This window comes from Podarcis raffonei, chromosome 10 (assembly GCF_027172205.1).
Source record: "Podarcis raffonei isolate rPodRaf1 chromosome 10, rPodRaf1.pri, whole genome shotgun sequence".
Classification (NCBI taxonomy): Eukaryota; Metazoa; Chordata; class Lepidosauria; order Squamata; family Lacertidae; genus Podarcis; species Podarcis raffonei.
In genome coordinates this window covers 52,104,844-52,117,549 of record NC_070611.1, presented here as the reverse complement: position 1 = coordinate 52,117,549, position 12,706 = coordinate 52,104,844, and the positions used below count along the sequence as shown (strand labels likewise).

Genomic DNA, 12,706 nt, shown 5'->3' with positions numbered 1-12,706 from the left:
ATAACATACCTTAATTCGATTTCCAACCAGCAAACTGAGGAATTTGAAATATAAATGTGAATATTTTGTAAGATAGCGTTAGGAGTTTGTGGGTGCCAGAGCCCTCTAATTAATCCCTGGATTCAGCAAGTGCTCAAATCTGGTCAAGCCAAGCTAGCTTCCTGTGAGGTGTTAACCTGGGTGATGAGCTTTTAAAGAGAACAGGGCCCTCAACAGATAAAAGCCGGAGTTTAGAGAGTTTGGTGTGTGGATGTGAGAGAGATGTAAATAATAATAATAATAATTTATTATTTATACCCCGCCCATCTGGCTGGGCTTCCCCAGCCACTCTGGGTGGCTTCCAACCAAATATTAAAATACAGTAATACATCAAACGTTAAAAGCTTCCCTAAACTTCTTGGTAAACGAGAAGTAAAGTGGCAAGCTGGAGAGAAAGAACATGATGTGTGATTTCTGTTCGAATCTAATCCATGGCAGGAAGAAGACCCTTTTGAGGTGTTGATGCTGTCAGCCCCTCCATCGCAGGCTCAGGTTGTACATGTGTGCAAGTAAACCATATATCCTAAAGGCACCACAGTCTCTGCTGCGTCTCGTTCCCAAAAGGAAACACAAGCCCTTGGAATCTTGCACTGCATGGAGACTGGAGTGGCGTCCAGTTGATATTAAAGATCCTGCAAATATAATGGCGCTTGTGGTGTCCTTTTACACAATTTGCCTGGCTTTGAAAATTCTGCCTTTGTGCCAAATGACCTCATTTCCTCCCTACAAATTCTAAAGCAGCGAAAATGGATTTTAGAGGTGGGGATGGGGGAATAAAGCTTCACTCAGTGAAGTGGGTAGACTAAGAAAAGGAAACTAGAAAAATGGCGTGACTAATATCTTGTTCAGGACACGGGTGGCGCTGTGGGTTAAAGCCTCAGCGCCTAGGACTTGCCGATCGAAAGGTCGGCGGTTCGAATCCCCGCAGCGGGGTGCACTCCCGTCGTTCGGTCCCAGCGCCTGCCAACCTAGCAGTTCGAAAGCACCTTCGGGTGCAAGTAGATAAATAGGGACCGCTTACCAGCGGGAAGGTAAACGGCGTTCCGTGTGCTGCGCTGGCTCGCCAGATGCAGCTTTGTCACGCTGGCCACGTGACCCGGAAGTGTCTGCAGACAGCGCTGGCTCCCGGCCTATAGAGTGAGATGGGCGCATAACCCCAGAGTCTGTCAAGACTGGCCCGTACGGGCAGGGGTACCTTTACCTTTACCTTTTAATATCTTGTTCAACATGTGAACATAAGTTTATTACAAGGACAATTAACCTCCTGAAACTCATATGAACCTAAGTAACATTTGAGAACTCAAATCACAAACAAAATCTTCAGCTCCCTCTTGACTACAGAAGAACCCACTCAGAAGTTGTGTGTGTGTAAGTAGCCTTACATAACGAACAAACAACATTACAATAAAACAAAAACACGTACTTCAGCCTTAATATAGAGGACCATATTAAATGTCAGAAAAAAATCAGAATGTGTACATTTAAAGCCATACTTAGGAAATACCAACCTGAACAATATCCAGAACCATCCCAGCAGATACTGTTCCAAAGCCTGCTAGCAAAAATGGTACAAGTATCTGTAATGCCATAATGCTACTAGATTCTTTTGGCTGTTTTTTGCTGCCTTCCACAATGGTATCTTCTTCACCATCACTAGATACGTTGTTGTCCTGCAGCATAATATCTGTTTCTGACATGTCCATTCTGTCTGAATAATTATATCCTGCGAAGTTATCATACTTTGGGCTACAGCTCGATGAATTATGTCCATTGCTACCATTATGAAAAGTTGATTCTGAGAAATGATGATAATCCATGTGCTGGTCAGTCCTAACACTGAAACCATGCCCTGATGGCTGTAATCCATCTTGCCAGAGACCATTCACTTTCTTATGTCTTTCTTCCTGGTTTTTGTGATAAACAATTGGAACCATACTTAACAGCAGGTTCAAGAACTTGTCAGACTGAATTGTATTTAGATTTATAGTCCAATTTACAAAACTTTCTCCATGATAGGCTTTATCATTTGTTTTCTTGCTGACAGATCTTCCTTTACAGTTAGTCATGCTGTTTCAAAAATATTGTTCTGATGATTGCTTCAGATCCCAGGGAAGTTTAAATGATGCATCAAATGGTTATATAGAGATCTTTGATTTGATACAGCCGATCACGTTGTGAAGTTGTCTGTTATGTAGAAAGATTTCTTTTCACTAACTTTTGGTCTTGAGCAATTTCGCAACAAAGCTGGGATCTAAAAAGAACACAGTAAACATGTTAACACATCTGCCTTTTTTGGCTTGTAAAACTTGATAGCATTTTTGTTCCATTTAAATTTTGTTTATAGATGAATAGTGCAAGTGTATCCTGCTATCAAATTCCCTGCACAGGCATCTACTCCAAGGAAGTTACTACGTTATAGCAATGCTATTATACTGTTTTTCAGGTTTTTTAAATGTATTTTTATTAAAGATTTTCTGCTGTAATCTTAAATCATTCTCAGTCATATGGTGGCACAACCCCAGCAGCAAAATGAGAAGGAAATGAGTGGATTCAGGGGGTGGAATGGGAGAAAACCCAGCTTGGTTCATATCTTTTCATTCTGCAAGATAAAATCCTGATTCTCCTGCAGTCATTCTTCTCCGCTTCCATGAAGCACAACATCAATATTTGCCTCTGACAAAGGGCTTGTCCACAAATGCTTGCATAGGCAAACTCAGCCCTCCATATGTTTTTGGACTACAACTCCCATCATCTCTAGTTAACAGGACCAGTGGTCAGGGATGATGGAAGTTGTAGTCCCAAACATCTGGAGGGCCAAGTTTGCTTATGCCTGAGTTTGACTTTGAATCTCTGACTGTAGAAGTCCTTTATGTCCCTCACTCTAAGTATTTGCTTCCTCCCTAACCTGGTGAGACACTTTAAATGCTTTCTGGTAGTTATGCTTGTACCTTCTGTGTGGAAGAATAATGGAATTGTTGAAATGACTTTATCATAGTGCTCCTGCTACTACTGCTTGCTTTCTGATGCCTTCTAAGCATTGGTAAACATGGGGGCATCATTAGAAGTGATGTGGTGATAGTTACATGGTGATGATGTTGCCAGATACTCTGTGGAAGTGAACTTTTTCACTACTTTGATAGAGATTTCTTTTCTATTTCTATTACCGTGCTTTTGATGTTCTGTTGAGAAGCACAGGGTGCCAATTAGCTACGCCAGTATAAGCTCTGGTGTAATGGTGGTCATGTTAAACTGGAGCATAAGATCATTCTGCCTAAAACACAACAACAAGGAAATGATGATGATATAACATAATTTGGGTGAGAGCCACAGCATTAGTACTAAGATACAGGAGTCGGTCAAATCTTCTAACATGCCAGTTGACCCCATAATTGCATATTATTGTCTGAGTCTTTGAAATTATTCATCATTCTGGAATTTAGTCAGAGTTTCTGGGAGTAACCATTTCTATTTTTCGTAAGTATTAGTTTGTTCTAATGTGTATTTTTTTGAAATAAATTGAATTAATATCCTCAATTACTACTCCATAAATGTTAGTACTCAACATCTACTTAGCTCTCCTTTCGTTTTGTTTTTAAAAGTATTTTTGGCTAATAATAGAAGTGATGGAAACTTGCAGAACCACTTTACAAACCTGTTCATTGGAATGTTCTGCAAATGCAACAATCTATCTTGCCTCTTTAAAACCTCCAACCTAGTAAATAAATACATGGACCTGTAGTTAAAAGATATTTTAAACAGAAATCTTCAATTTTAGCAGTTGGAGTAAGCAATACCAAAAAAATGTGATAATGGAGTCTGACGGGAGTATAAAACTGCTCCATGCTAAAAAAATTGTGCATAGTGTAGTTCAAATGATTTCACACCTACCATGTCTCTTGGCTTATAGAGTATATGACTGATAGGTCTTGTTAAGTCTTTATTCTTCCTAACTGCCTAACTGGATTATCAATAATCACATTGTCTTCATTAAATATTACTCATAGCTTAGGACGCTTAAAGTATTTTGCTTACTCAGAACCTAACAGGCTGCTTTCATACTTGCAAAGATCAGCAAATAGGCACTTAGGATGATGAGGCATAATGGTGTCTGCGTTGACACAGTGTTAGAAGGGTCCTACGGGAAAACCCATTATGCCAGTTTTTACAAAGGGCATAATGTTTAAGAATGGTAGCTATGTCTACAATGCAGATGATCTTGTTTCACTTTGCTGTATTCCTTGTTCTTTGTTGCCTGCAATATATTTTCCTTCTATTTGCAAAAGTAAAAATAAAATGCAAAAACACAGTATTTTTTCCTTCAGTTGTTTACACTTTCCCAGCTCCCAAACACGATTCATTGTCCAAACAGCTAATTGCACAACACGTGTGTGTAGAATCAACACATGGTGGGGTGGGGGGTGGGGGTTGTGCCTTCTGGCTCCACCCATGACCTCTGTACATTGATCTGAGCTTTGCACAACCTGCATTCTTGTATTACAACTTTTCAGAGATGAATTCTGAATTGAAAGTTGGAAATGTTATTGTACTAGGAGCAGCAAAGGAGGGAGGAAAATAGAGGGAACATCTGGGGGGGGTGAGAAGTCAGCTTTTAAATTTGTATTCATTTGTATTAATTTGGTGACAAATTTGTTAAAAATTATGGAAAACCAAGGGACGCGGGTGGCGCTGTGGGTTAAACCACAGAGCCTAGGACTTGCTGATCAGAAGGTCGGCGGTTCGAATCCTCGCGACGGGGTGAGCTCCCGTTGCTCAGTCCCTGCTCCTGCCAACCTAGCAGTTCGAAAGCACGTCAAAGTGCAAGTAGATAAATAGGTACCGCTCTGGCGGGAAGGTAAATGGTGTTTCCGTACGCTGCTCTGGTTCACCAGAAGCGGCTTAGTCATGCTGGCCACATGACCCAGAAGCTGTATGCTGGCTCCCTCGGCCAATAAAGCAAGATGAGCGCCGCAACCCCAGAGTCGGTCACGACTGGACCTAATGGTCAGGGGTCCCTTTACCTTTACCTTTATGGAAAATCAATAAAAAATAAATGACAACTTTTCAGAGAAACCTAGATAGATTTGCTTAATTGCTTTTGCTCAATGGGTGAAATTCTTCTTCCACGAGAGACAGAGACTCAATTCAGATTACACCAAATCATAGTTTAGAAAATGGGTAGGCAAACTAAGGCCCGTGGGCCGGATCCAGCCCAATCGGCTTCTAAATCCAGCCCGTGGACGGTCCGGGAATCAGTGTGTTCTTACCTGAGTAGAATGTGTCCTTTTATTTAAAATGCATATCTGGGTTATTTGTGGGGCATAGGAATTTGTTCATTCCCCCCCCCAAAAAAAAATATAGTCTGGCCCCCCACAAGGTCTGAGGGACAGTGGACCGCCCCCCTGCTGATAAAGTTTGCTGACCCCTGGTTTAGAACTTCCAAGTGCACAATCTATTTTCATTTCCTCTCTGCTATCTCCCCCGCCCCCCCAGCCATCTCCTTATTTGCAAATAACATCAATTTCTTGAGTGTAGAGCAGCAGGTGGAACAATGGTTTGCAAATTCAGACAGCACACCAAACCAAAGTTGGCATAACTAAAACCAGGCCTTTGGCTGATTAACACTCTATGGCCTTTTAAATGTGCTTGTGCGATGGGGGTTACTGGTTTGTTTTTGGTTTTCCGTGATGTATTTTGTGTTCTCATTTTGTATTTTTATGTTGTGAACTGCCCTGTGATCTTTGAATGAAGGGCAGTATACACATTTAATAAATGATAATGATTAACAAATTTTGCCTGAATTCTGTCAGTTACTAAAAATCCTGTATCCATACTCCTAACTTGTATTGACTTCAAAGCGACTCGAGAAGCATAACTGTGTGGGAAGTTCAGTCAGAGGGTGTCCGCAGCAAATCATCGTCAATGAAATAGCATTAACTATAATAACATTAGCGAAGGAGATCAGACCAAAGATCTATCTGGTAGCATTCTGTTCTCACAAAGCCCAGCCAGATATGTACAGGAAGTCCACAAGCAGGAAGTCCACAATAATGTGCTCCTGCTCTATACTAACTAGACATAGAGCATCTGCCTTGCTTGCATGCATGCATAAAGTCCCATGTTTAATCCTGGGCATCTCCAGCTGGGGCTGGGACTCTTGCCTGAAGCACTGTACAGTTGCGACCAGTCAATGTAGATGATATGGGGCTAGATGGACCAATGGTTTGACTCAGTGTAGGGCAGCTTCCTATAATAGAGGCGCTCATCACCTTGCCAACAAAGGTCCATATAGTTAAAGCTATGGTTTTCCCAGTAGTGATGTATGGAAGTGAGAGCTGGACCATAAAGAAGGCTGATTGCCAAAGAATTGATGCTTTTGAATTATGGTGCTGGAGGAGACTCTTGAGAGTCCCATGGACTGCAAGAAGATCAAACGCATCCATTCTTAAGGAAATCAGCCCTGAGTGCTCACTGGAAGGACAGATCATGAAGCTGAGGCTCCAGTACTTTGGCCACCTCATGAGAAGAGAAGACTCCCTGGAGAAGACACTGATGTTGGGAAAGATGGAGGGCACAAGGAGAAGGGGATGACAGAGGACGGGATGGTTGGACAGTGTTCTCGAAGCTATGATGAGTTTGACCAAACTGTGGGAGGCAGTGGAAGACAGGAGTGCCTGGCGTGCTCTGGTCCATGCGGTCATGAAGAGTCGGACACGACTAAACGACTAAACAACAACAACAAGTCCATTGATAATTTGGAATGCCCCATTCTGCACATTTACAAGCTCTGCAATATCCTTTAGAGGTACTATAGGTTGTTGTTCTCCTCCCCCCCAATTGTTTTGAAACAAAAATGAACTATGTCAACCCTGACCGAGTACACGTCTGCACGTTTCCAACGTCAGTCCAAATGATATGACCTCAGACTGAGCTCAAAAATCTTAACACTGGTTGAGATGCATATGTAGATAGGAATCAAGCACACCATCTTGTTTGTATATACTTGTAGAAATTATGTGGAAATGAAACCGTGACATCTTGCTAGTAGAGAACTCATTCTCCAGGTGCCTATCATTATACAAGTCAAAACAGTACTATCCTCTCATAAAAGGGAAGTTGTCAGCAGGCTTGGGGAACCACAATGCTTGCAGAAGTATAAATATCACTTTGCGGGGGGGGCAGGGGGGGCCCAAAGTGGTTAATGATAAGTGAGTATACACAGCGGGCATTTAATGATGGCTGAGTGTTGAAAAGAAGAAAAATGGAAAGTGGGAAGGAATGCAAGAGGGAATGCCTGTCTGTCTGGAATCCTGAATAGGAGCATGCCACACACACTGCAACCTTTTGTTACAGGTACAAAGTTACTGATAAAAGGTAGATATGACAAATTGGCATAGAACAAGTAATTAATGCACGCTTGTAGTTTGCTCTTACTGTCTGACACCTCATAGTACATAAGTCACCTGTCACAACCAGAAGCCACCAAAAGCAAGGAACTCTTGTGTGCCAGTTTGAAATACTGTCTTAAACAGGTTACTATCCTTATTCATAATGAATGTTTGACTTTACAGCAAAGCAGGCACCAAATGTATATTACCTGTCCAAAATAATGAAAAGTAAATGTATTTTCGGATTTAGATAAACCAGGAAAAATACGTAAAGTTTTATTTTAAGTTTTTATTCATATTAACCTTACTCAAGTGCAACAATGAATGTTGTAGTTACGATGAATACAGTAGCATCCTGATTTTGTAAGTTTGATTATCTGCCAAATAACAGTCATTACAGGGCTAGCTTAACCACTATCTACAGAACTGAAAACTCAGTTAAATCATACTTTGTTAAGATTTAAGCATTTGTGAGCCCCTTCTGCTCAAAATAAATTGTGAACTTAGCAAGATTCTTAAGCATGCTGCTTAGCTTTGACAAAAAAAGCACTATTACCAACTGCACAAAAATACAACATATTCCAAGGAACTTAACCATTCACAGTGTATGAGTTTCAAGGGTGCAGCAATTAAGGCAGAATAGCAGCAGCTACATCCCCATGCTGCCATTCTGTGTACCTGCCTTTGACCCATCATGAAAGTAAGTATTTGTATAAATGAGAGATAATCAGGGGGCACTTAGTATAAGATTTGGCATAAACCTATGAGAGATTTAGGCTGCAATCCTAGGAGTAAACTGCATTGAATTCAATAGGCTTACCTCTGAGTAGGCATGTATAGAAATGCATTGTTAGTCAATCCTCCATTAGCTGTCTCTGTTGTGGCTGACATCACTAAGATGACATGGAGGAGACCTATCCACTATTTTGCTTCCTTTCCACCTAATTCTGTTGCCGTCACTAACATGTATACAAAACATAGCTCAGGATCTTGGGGCATTACCATTGCACTTCTGAGACTGTCATTACTCACACAGTGTGCAATGATTTGTCATTCCCATAAATAAAAATGACTGTTTGACAACTTTTGTAAAAAATAAATTATTTTATTTTATTTTTTTATTTTTTTGCTTTTCTGTGTTTGTCTTTTATGGCTGCAAGCTCTCTTGGGAACAATTTATGTGGGTGCTTAATTTAAACAGAAGCCTTTCAAAAGTAAGCTCAGCTTGAAAGTTCCCCTGTTTTTCTCTGCCACCCATTACCTAATGATTAACAAAAGACAGCATACCAAAGCTGCTGAATGAGGTGAATTGTTTTTTTTCCAAATTCCTATGTATATGAAGGAATTGGTTACTTTGGTGTCAAATTCAGGTGAAATTTACCCGGCTAAAAAATTATAGGCATCTGCTTTCCAATCTATTTGAGGTTGATATCCTGGATTCATATTTACTGACACATCAAACAGGTTCCACACACACAAGGTGTACTACGAAGTTGGCCTGACACAAATCTGTGGCACCAAGTAATAACTGCAAACAAATATTGATGGATATTGTCATACTATTTACTTTGGCTGTTTTTAATGCTTATTCCATATGGCGCTGTTTATTATATGGAAGTCTTGGATATCTACTGTTTTATACTAGCAACAGCCAACTATTTCTTCTCTGATTCTCATTTATTTTTCAAAGTCATGTTGTTGTTTTGTTGTTGTTGTTTGTTTAAATTCTATTTAAATATATAGATTGAACTTTCTAGACAGTCCGGGATTGCAACTAATACTTTCTGAATGAGCCTAATTTTCACTTTGCATCCTTGAACTCTGCCTTCTGCAGCAACTTCTGGGTGAAATTACAAAGGCAGATCCTACATTTATAGTTATGCACAGCCATCCACTCTTTCCTTAACGTCATTAGCATTCACAAACTGAAGCGGTACAACTGAACTGCAAATGACAGCAAAACCAAACACGAAACTAGAAAGGAGAAACGCCCAGCGCCTTGGTAACATCAGCAGATGCAATAATCTTAACATTTAGGTGGTGACCTATTTTTGTAGCACTCCGGGGAGCCACTTAAGAGACTTTGCCTTTTCTGCCCAGCTTATTCCACCCCAAACCCTGGGGCTGGAAACAGAAATAAAACCAGCATATGAAGAGGACGCAATAGTATTAAAAATTTCTCAGGAGAGTGGAAAGGGGCGGAGGGGAGGGAGCTAGAGGGATGCTCGGGATGAGGAAATGCTATTCCAGTTTAGCCATAATGCTTTAACAAGGCGGGGGAGAGAAAGTCAGGCTGGTGAGGAAGGAGCAGCCAGCCTGCCAGCCGGGCCCGAGGCTGCCTCGGAGGCAGATGCCGTTCTTCCTTCACTTCCCCGCGGGGATTCCCTTCCCTCCATCTCCGGGGGTGGAGGAGGCGGCGACGGTGGCGGCGCCTTTCCCGCCCTTCCTCCGCATCTCCTTCCCTACCCTCGGGCCACCCGCTCTCCTACCTGGGCAATGGCGAACCAGGGAGGGGAGCTAGCCACCCACGGCAGCAGCAGCAGCGGTCGCCTGCTCCTCCGCCGCTCGCCTCCATCCTCGCCGCCGCCCGCGCCTCGCGCACAGGAAGGAACTTGCCAGCGGCCGCCGAGGAGGCAGAAGCAGCTCCTCCGGGTAGAAGAAGCGGCGCCGCCTCCGCCGCCCCACTGAGCACGCGCGGCAGAGGCCGGGGGAGAGCGGGGTGGGGGGCGGGCGCGCAGGCAGGCAGGCGCTGATGTGGCCGGGCGTCGCCGGCGCTCGGAAAACTCCTCAGCGCCTCCACGGCGGGGGCCGCGGGAGCTCCAGGGAACCCCGCTCCGCGCAGGCCAGAGCAGCCCGCCTCGGAGCGCCAGGAAGCGCCGAGGGCCCCGGAATGGTCGCTTGCGGCTTGCACGGGGAGGGCCCACCCTGGAAATACACGGGTTCCTTCGTTCACACGTTCCTGGCACGCGACGCGCGCCTTGGAGGAGAAGGAGCCGCCTCATATTATATAACTAGTTGGAGGGAAGAGTGCACGGGTGGGTAGGTGGGGTTGCAAGCAGGCAGCATCTCTGAAAGCAGGGCTGGGGGCAGCCGGACGCCCTCCTCCAGCATGGCCAGTGGTCAGGGAGGATTGGGGATGTAGTTAGGCAAGTTCCCCTCAGACAAAAAATGGCACACGTGTCTATACAGTGGCGGACCTTGATGTCTCAAATTTCAGCGGCGCCCCTCTGCAAAGCCAAATCCAACACACACACACCCCTCTCGCTTTCCGTTGGATGTCACAGTTGTGGCGCCCCAGAAGCTCCATACCTTAATTCATTGAGGATTAATGCGTGATGGCTAATAGTCATGATGGCTTTATATCAGAAGCGTTGACTCTCTGAATACCAGTTACTGAGGAGCATGAGAGTGGAAGTGCTGCTGTGCTCATAGGTACATTTTCCCCATTTTCAATCATACTCTGAAAAGGAGAGTAATGGTTATGAGAAAATCTGGATTGAGGGAGGGGAAGGCAGTGATTTGGAGGAGAACCGTCATATCGGCAGTGGAAAATTAAAGGTGGTTACAGGAAGCCTACTATCCACATTAAAGGACAGTATGAATGTGCCCTTAGATGAAAAGAAGGCAGTAAGCCTTATATATCTCTTAATCACTGGGAAATCATTGGGAAATTTTCACTGCACTCCTGCCAGACGTATGTTTCCTAAACCACTGAGCCTCTTGGGCTTACCAATCAGAAGGTTGGCGCTTCGAATCGCAGTGATGGGGTGAGCTCGCATTGTTAGGTCCCAGCTCCTGCCAACCTAGCAGTTCGAAAGCATGCCAGTGCAAGTAGATAAATAGGTACCGCTGCGGCAAGAAGGTAAACAGCTTTTGTCACGGTGTCCCATTGCACCAGAAGCGGTTTAGTCATGCTGGCCACATGACCTGGAAAGCTGTCTTTGGACAAACACCGGCTCTCTCAGCCTGAAAGCGAGATGAGCACCACAACCCCATAGTCGCCTTTGACTGGAGTTAACCGTCCAGGGGTCCTTTACCTTTCTTTCTTTTTTACCTTTTTCAATTTTCAACTCAAAAAAGAAAACAAACAACCCAAAATGATAAATACATTCTGAAAAGTAAGAGTGCTAGAATAAAAATGCAGAAATGAGAATATTGTTTTCCCCCAAGCCCTGGGGAAAGGTTCTAAGAACCATAGCTAACTCCTCAGGTATAACTGATTTAAATTACCTGACCTCCAGAAAGAATGCATTAAAACGTGGGTAGTCATGTTTGTTGCATCATTTAATTATTGGTTCAAGGAGGAAGTTCAGATTACTTTATTAATAATTTATACTATGTGTTTTTCTTTGAGCAGAGACGTGCTAAACAGAATGAGGAAACAGTTTAAGAGTACCATGTTCATTTTCAAAGGCCACCACGAATGGTTGTGTGTGGCAGGGGGTGGACTTTCTCCACTGGTAAACTTGCTAACCACTCTGGCTTCTTCCTGCTTCTGTAACTTTCAGTACCTTTTCCCAACTACTTATTTCTCTTTAATTAAAAAGTTCAAGAGAAGTCTAAAGCGAAAAGCTCCATTCCTCTGTTTTGCATCACAACTGCAAAACAGAACAAAAAAGCTGGCACACCGAGCCAGCAGCAAGTATATATGCTGTTGGCAAATTATAAAGATGCATTTGCTTGCACTCGTAAAAGCTTTATTGGCAACAAAAGACAACAGTCAACAATTCTTTACTTATTTTAGGTTTAGTGTAAAATACACTTCCCTTGGAAACATCAACTGGCATAGCTGAAAATTATAATCTTACAGTGTTTTTGGCTGTGTTAACTGGCCCTGATCCAGAGACTGAACAGCAGTACTCTGTGCACCTGCTGCTACTTAGCAGCATTGGAAGACAGCCTTGCCAGCACCAACCGTGAGATACATCCCCTTCTTAGTGATCAGCTTCACTGCCAGACCACTGGTATTCTATGGGTATGAGTATAATCCCATCCCAGTAGAAAAGGTGGTGGAATTATAGTGGTTTTATCTGTGTCTTCCACACCTCCATGCAATTTTCTTCGTATTTTGTGATGTTTCTTTAGTATTACATCCGCACTGGTGAATGGTATCCTATTAATAGCTCTGACCATTTGTCTTATTCCTACTGTCTCTCGAGCAGTGGCGTAGCGTGGGTTGTCAACACCCGGGGCAAGGCAAGTAATTTGCGCCCCCTAACCCGTGGATTTGCGCCCCCTAACCCCCAGATGTTGCGCCCGGTGCGGCCTGCACCCCCCACGCT

The 12,706-nt window shown here is 43.3% G+C and overlaps 1 protein-coding gene across 4 annotated transcripts in view; it reads right to left on the bottom strand.

Moving 5' to 3' along the window:
• SLC41A2 (solute carrier family 41 member 2) overlaps nt 1–10,123 on the bottom strand; it is a 44,111-nt gene extending 33,988 nt beyond the window's left edge. The window contains exons 1-4 of one of the 4 annotated variants that reach the window (XM_053406353.1): nt 9,914–10,123; nt 3,692–3,751; nt 3,204–3,310; nt 1,548–2,290 (exon numbers count right to left, since the gene is read on the bottom strand). In XM_053406353.1, coding sequence (XP_053262328.1) covers nt 1,548–2,105 — 558 coding nt within the window. In that variant the 5' untranslated portion in view covers nt 2,106–2,290; nt 3,204–3,310; nt 3,692–3,751; nt 9,914–10,123. The remainder of the gene's footprint in view (nt 1–1,547; nt 2,291–3,203; nt 3,311–3,691; nt 3,752–9,913) is intronic. The other 3 variants (XM_053406354.1, XM_053406352.1, XM_053406351.1) reach the window with 3 other exon arrangements.
• Nucleotides 10,124–12,706: the final 2,583 nt, after the last annotated feature.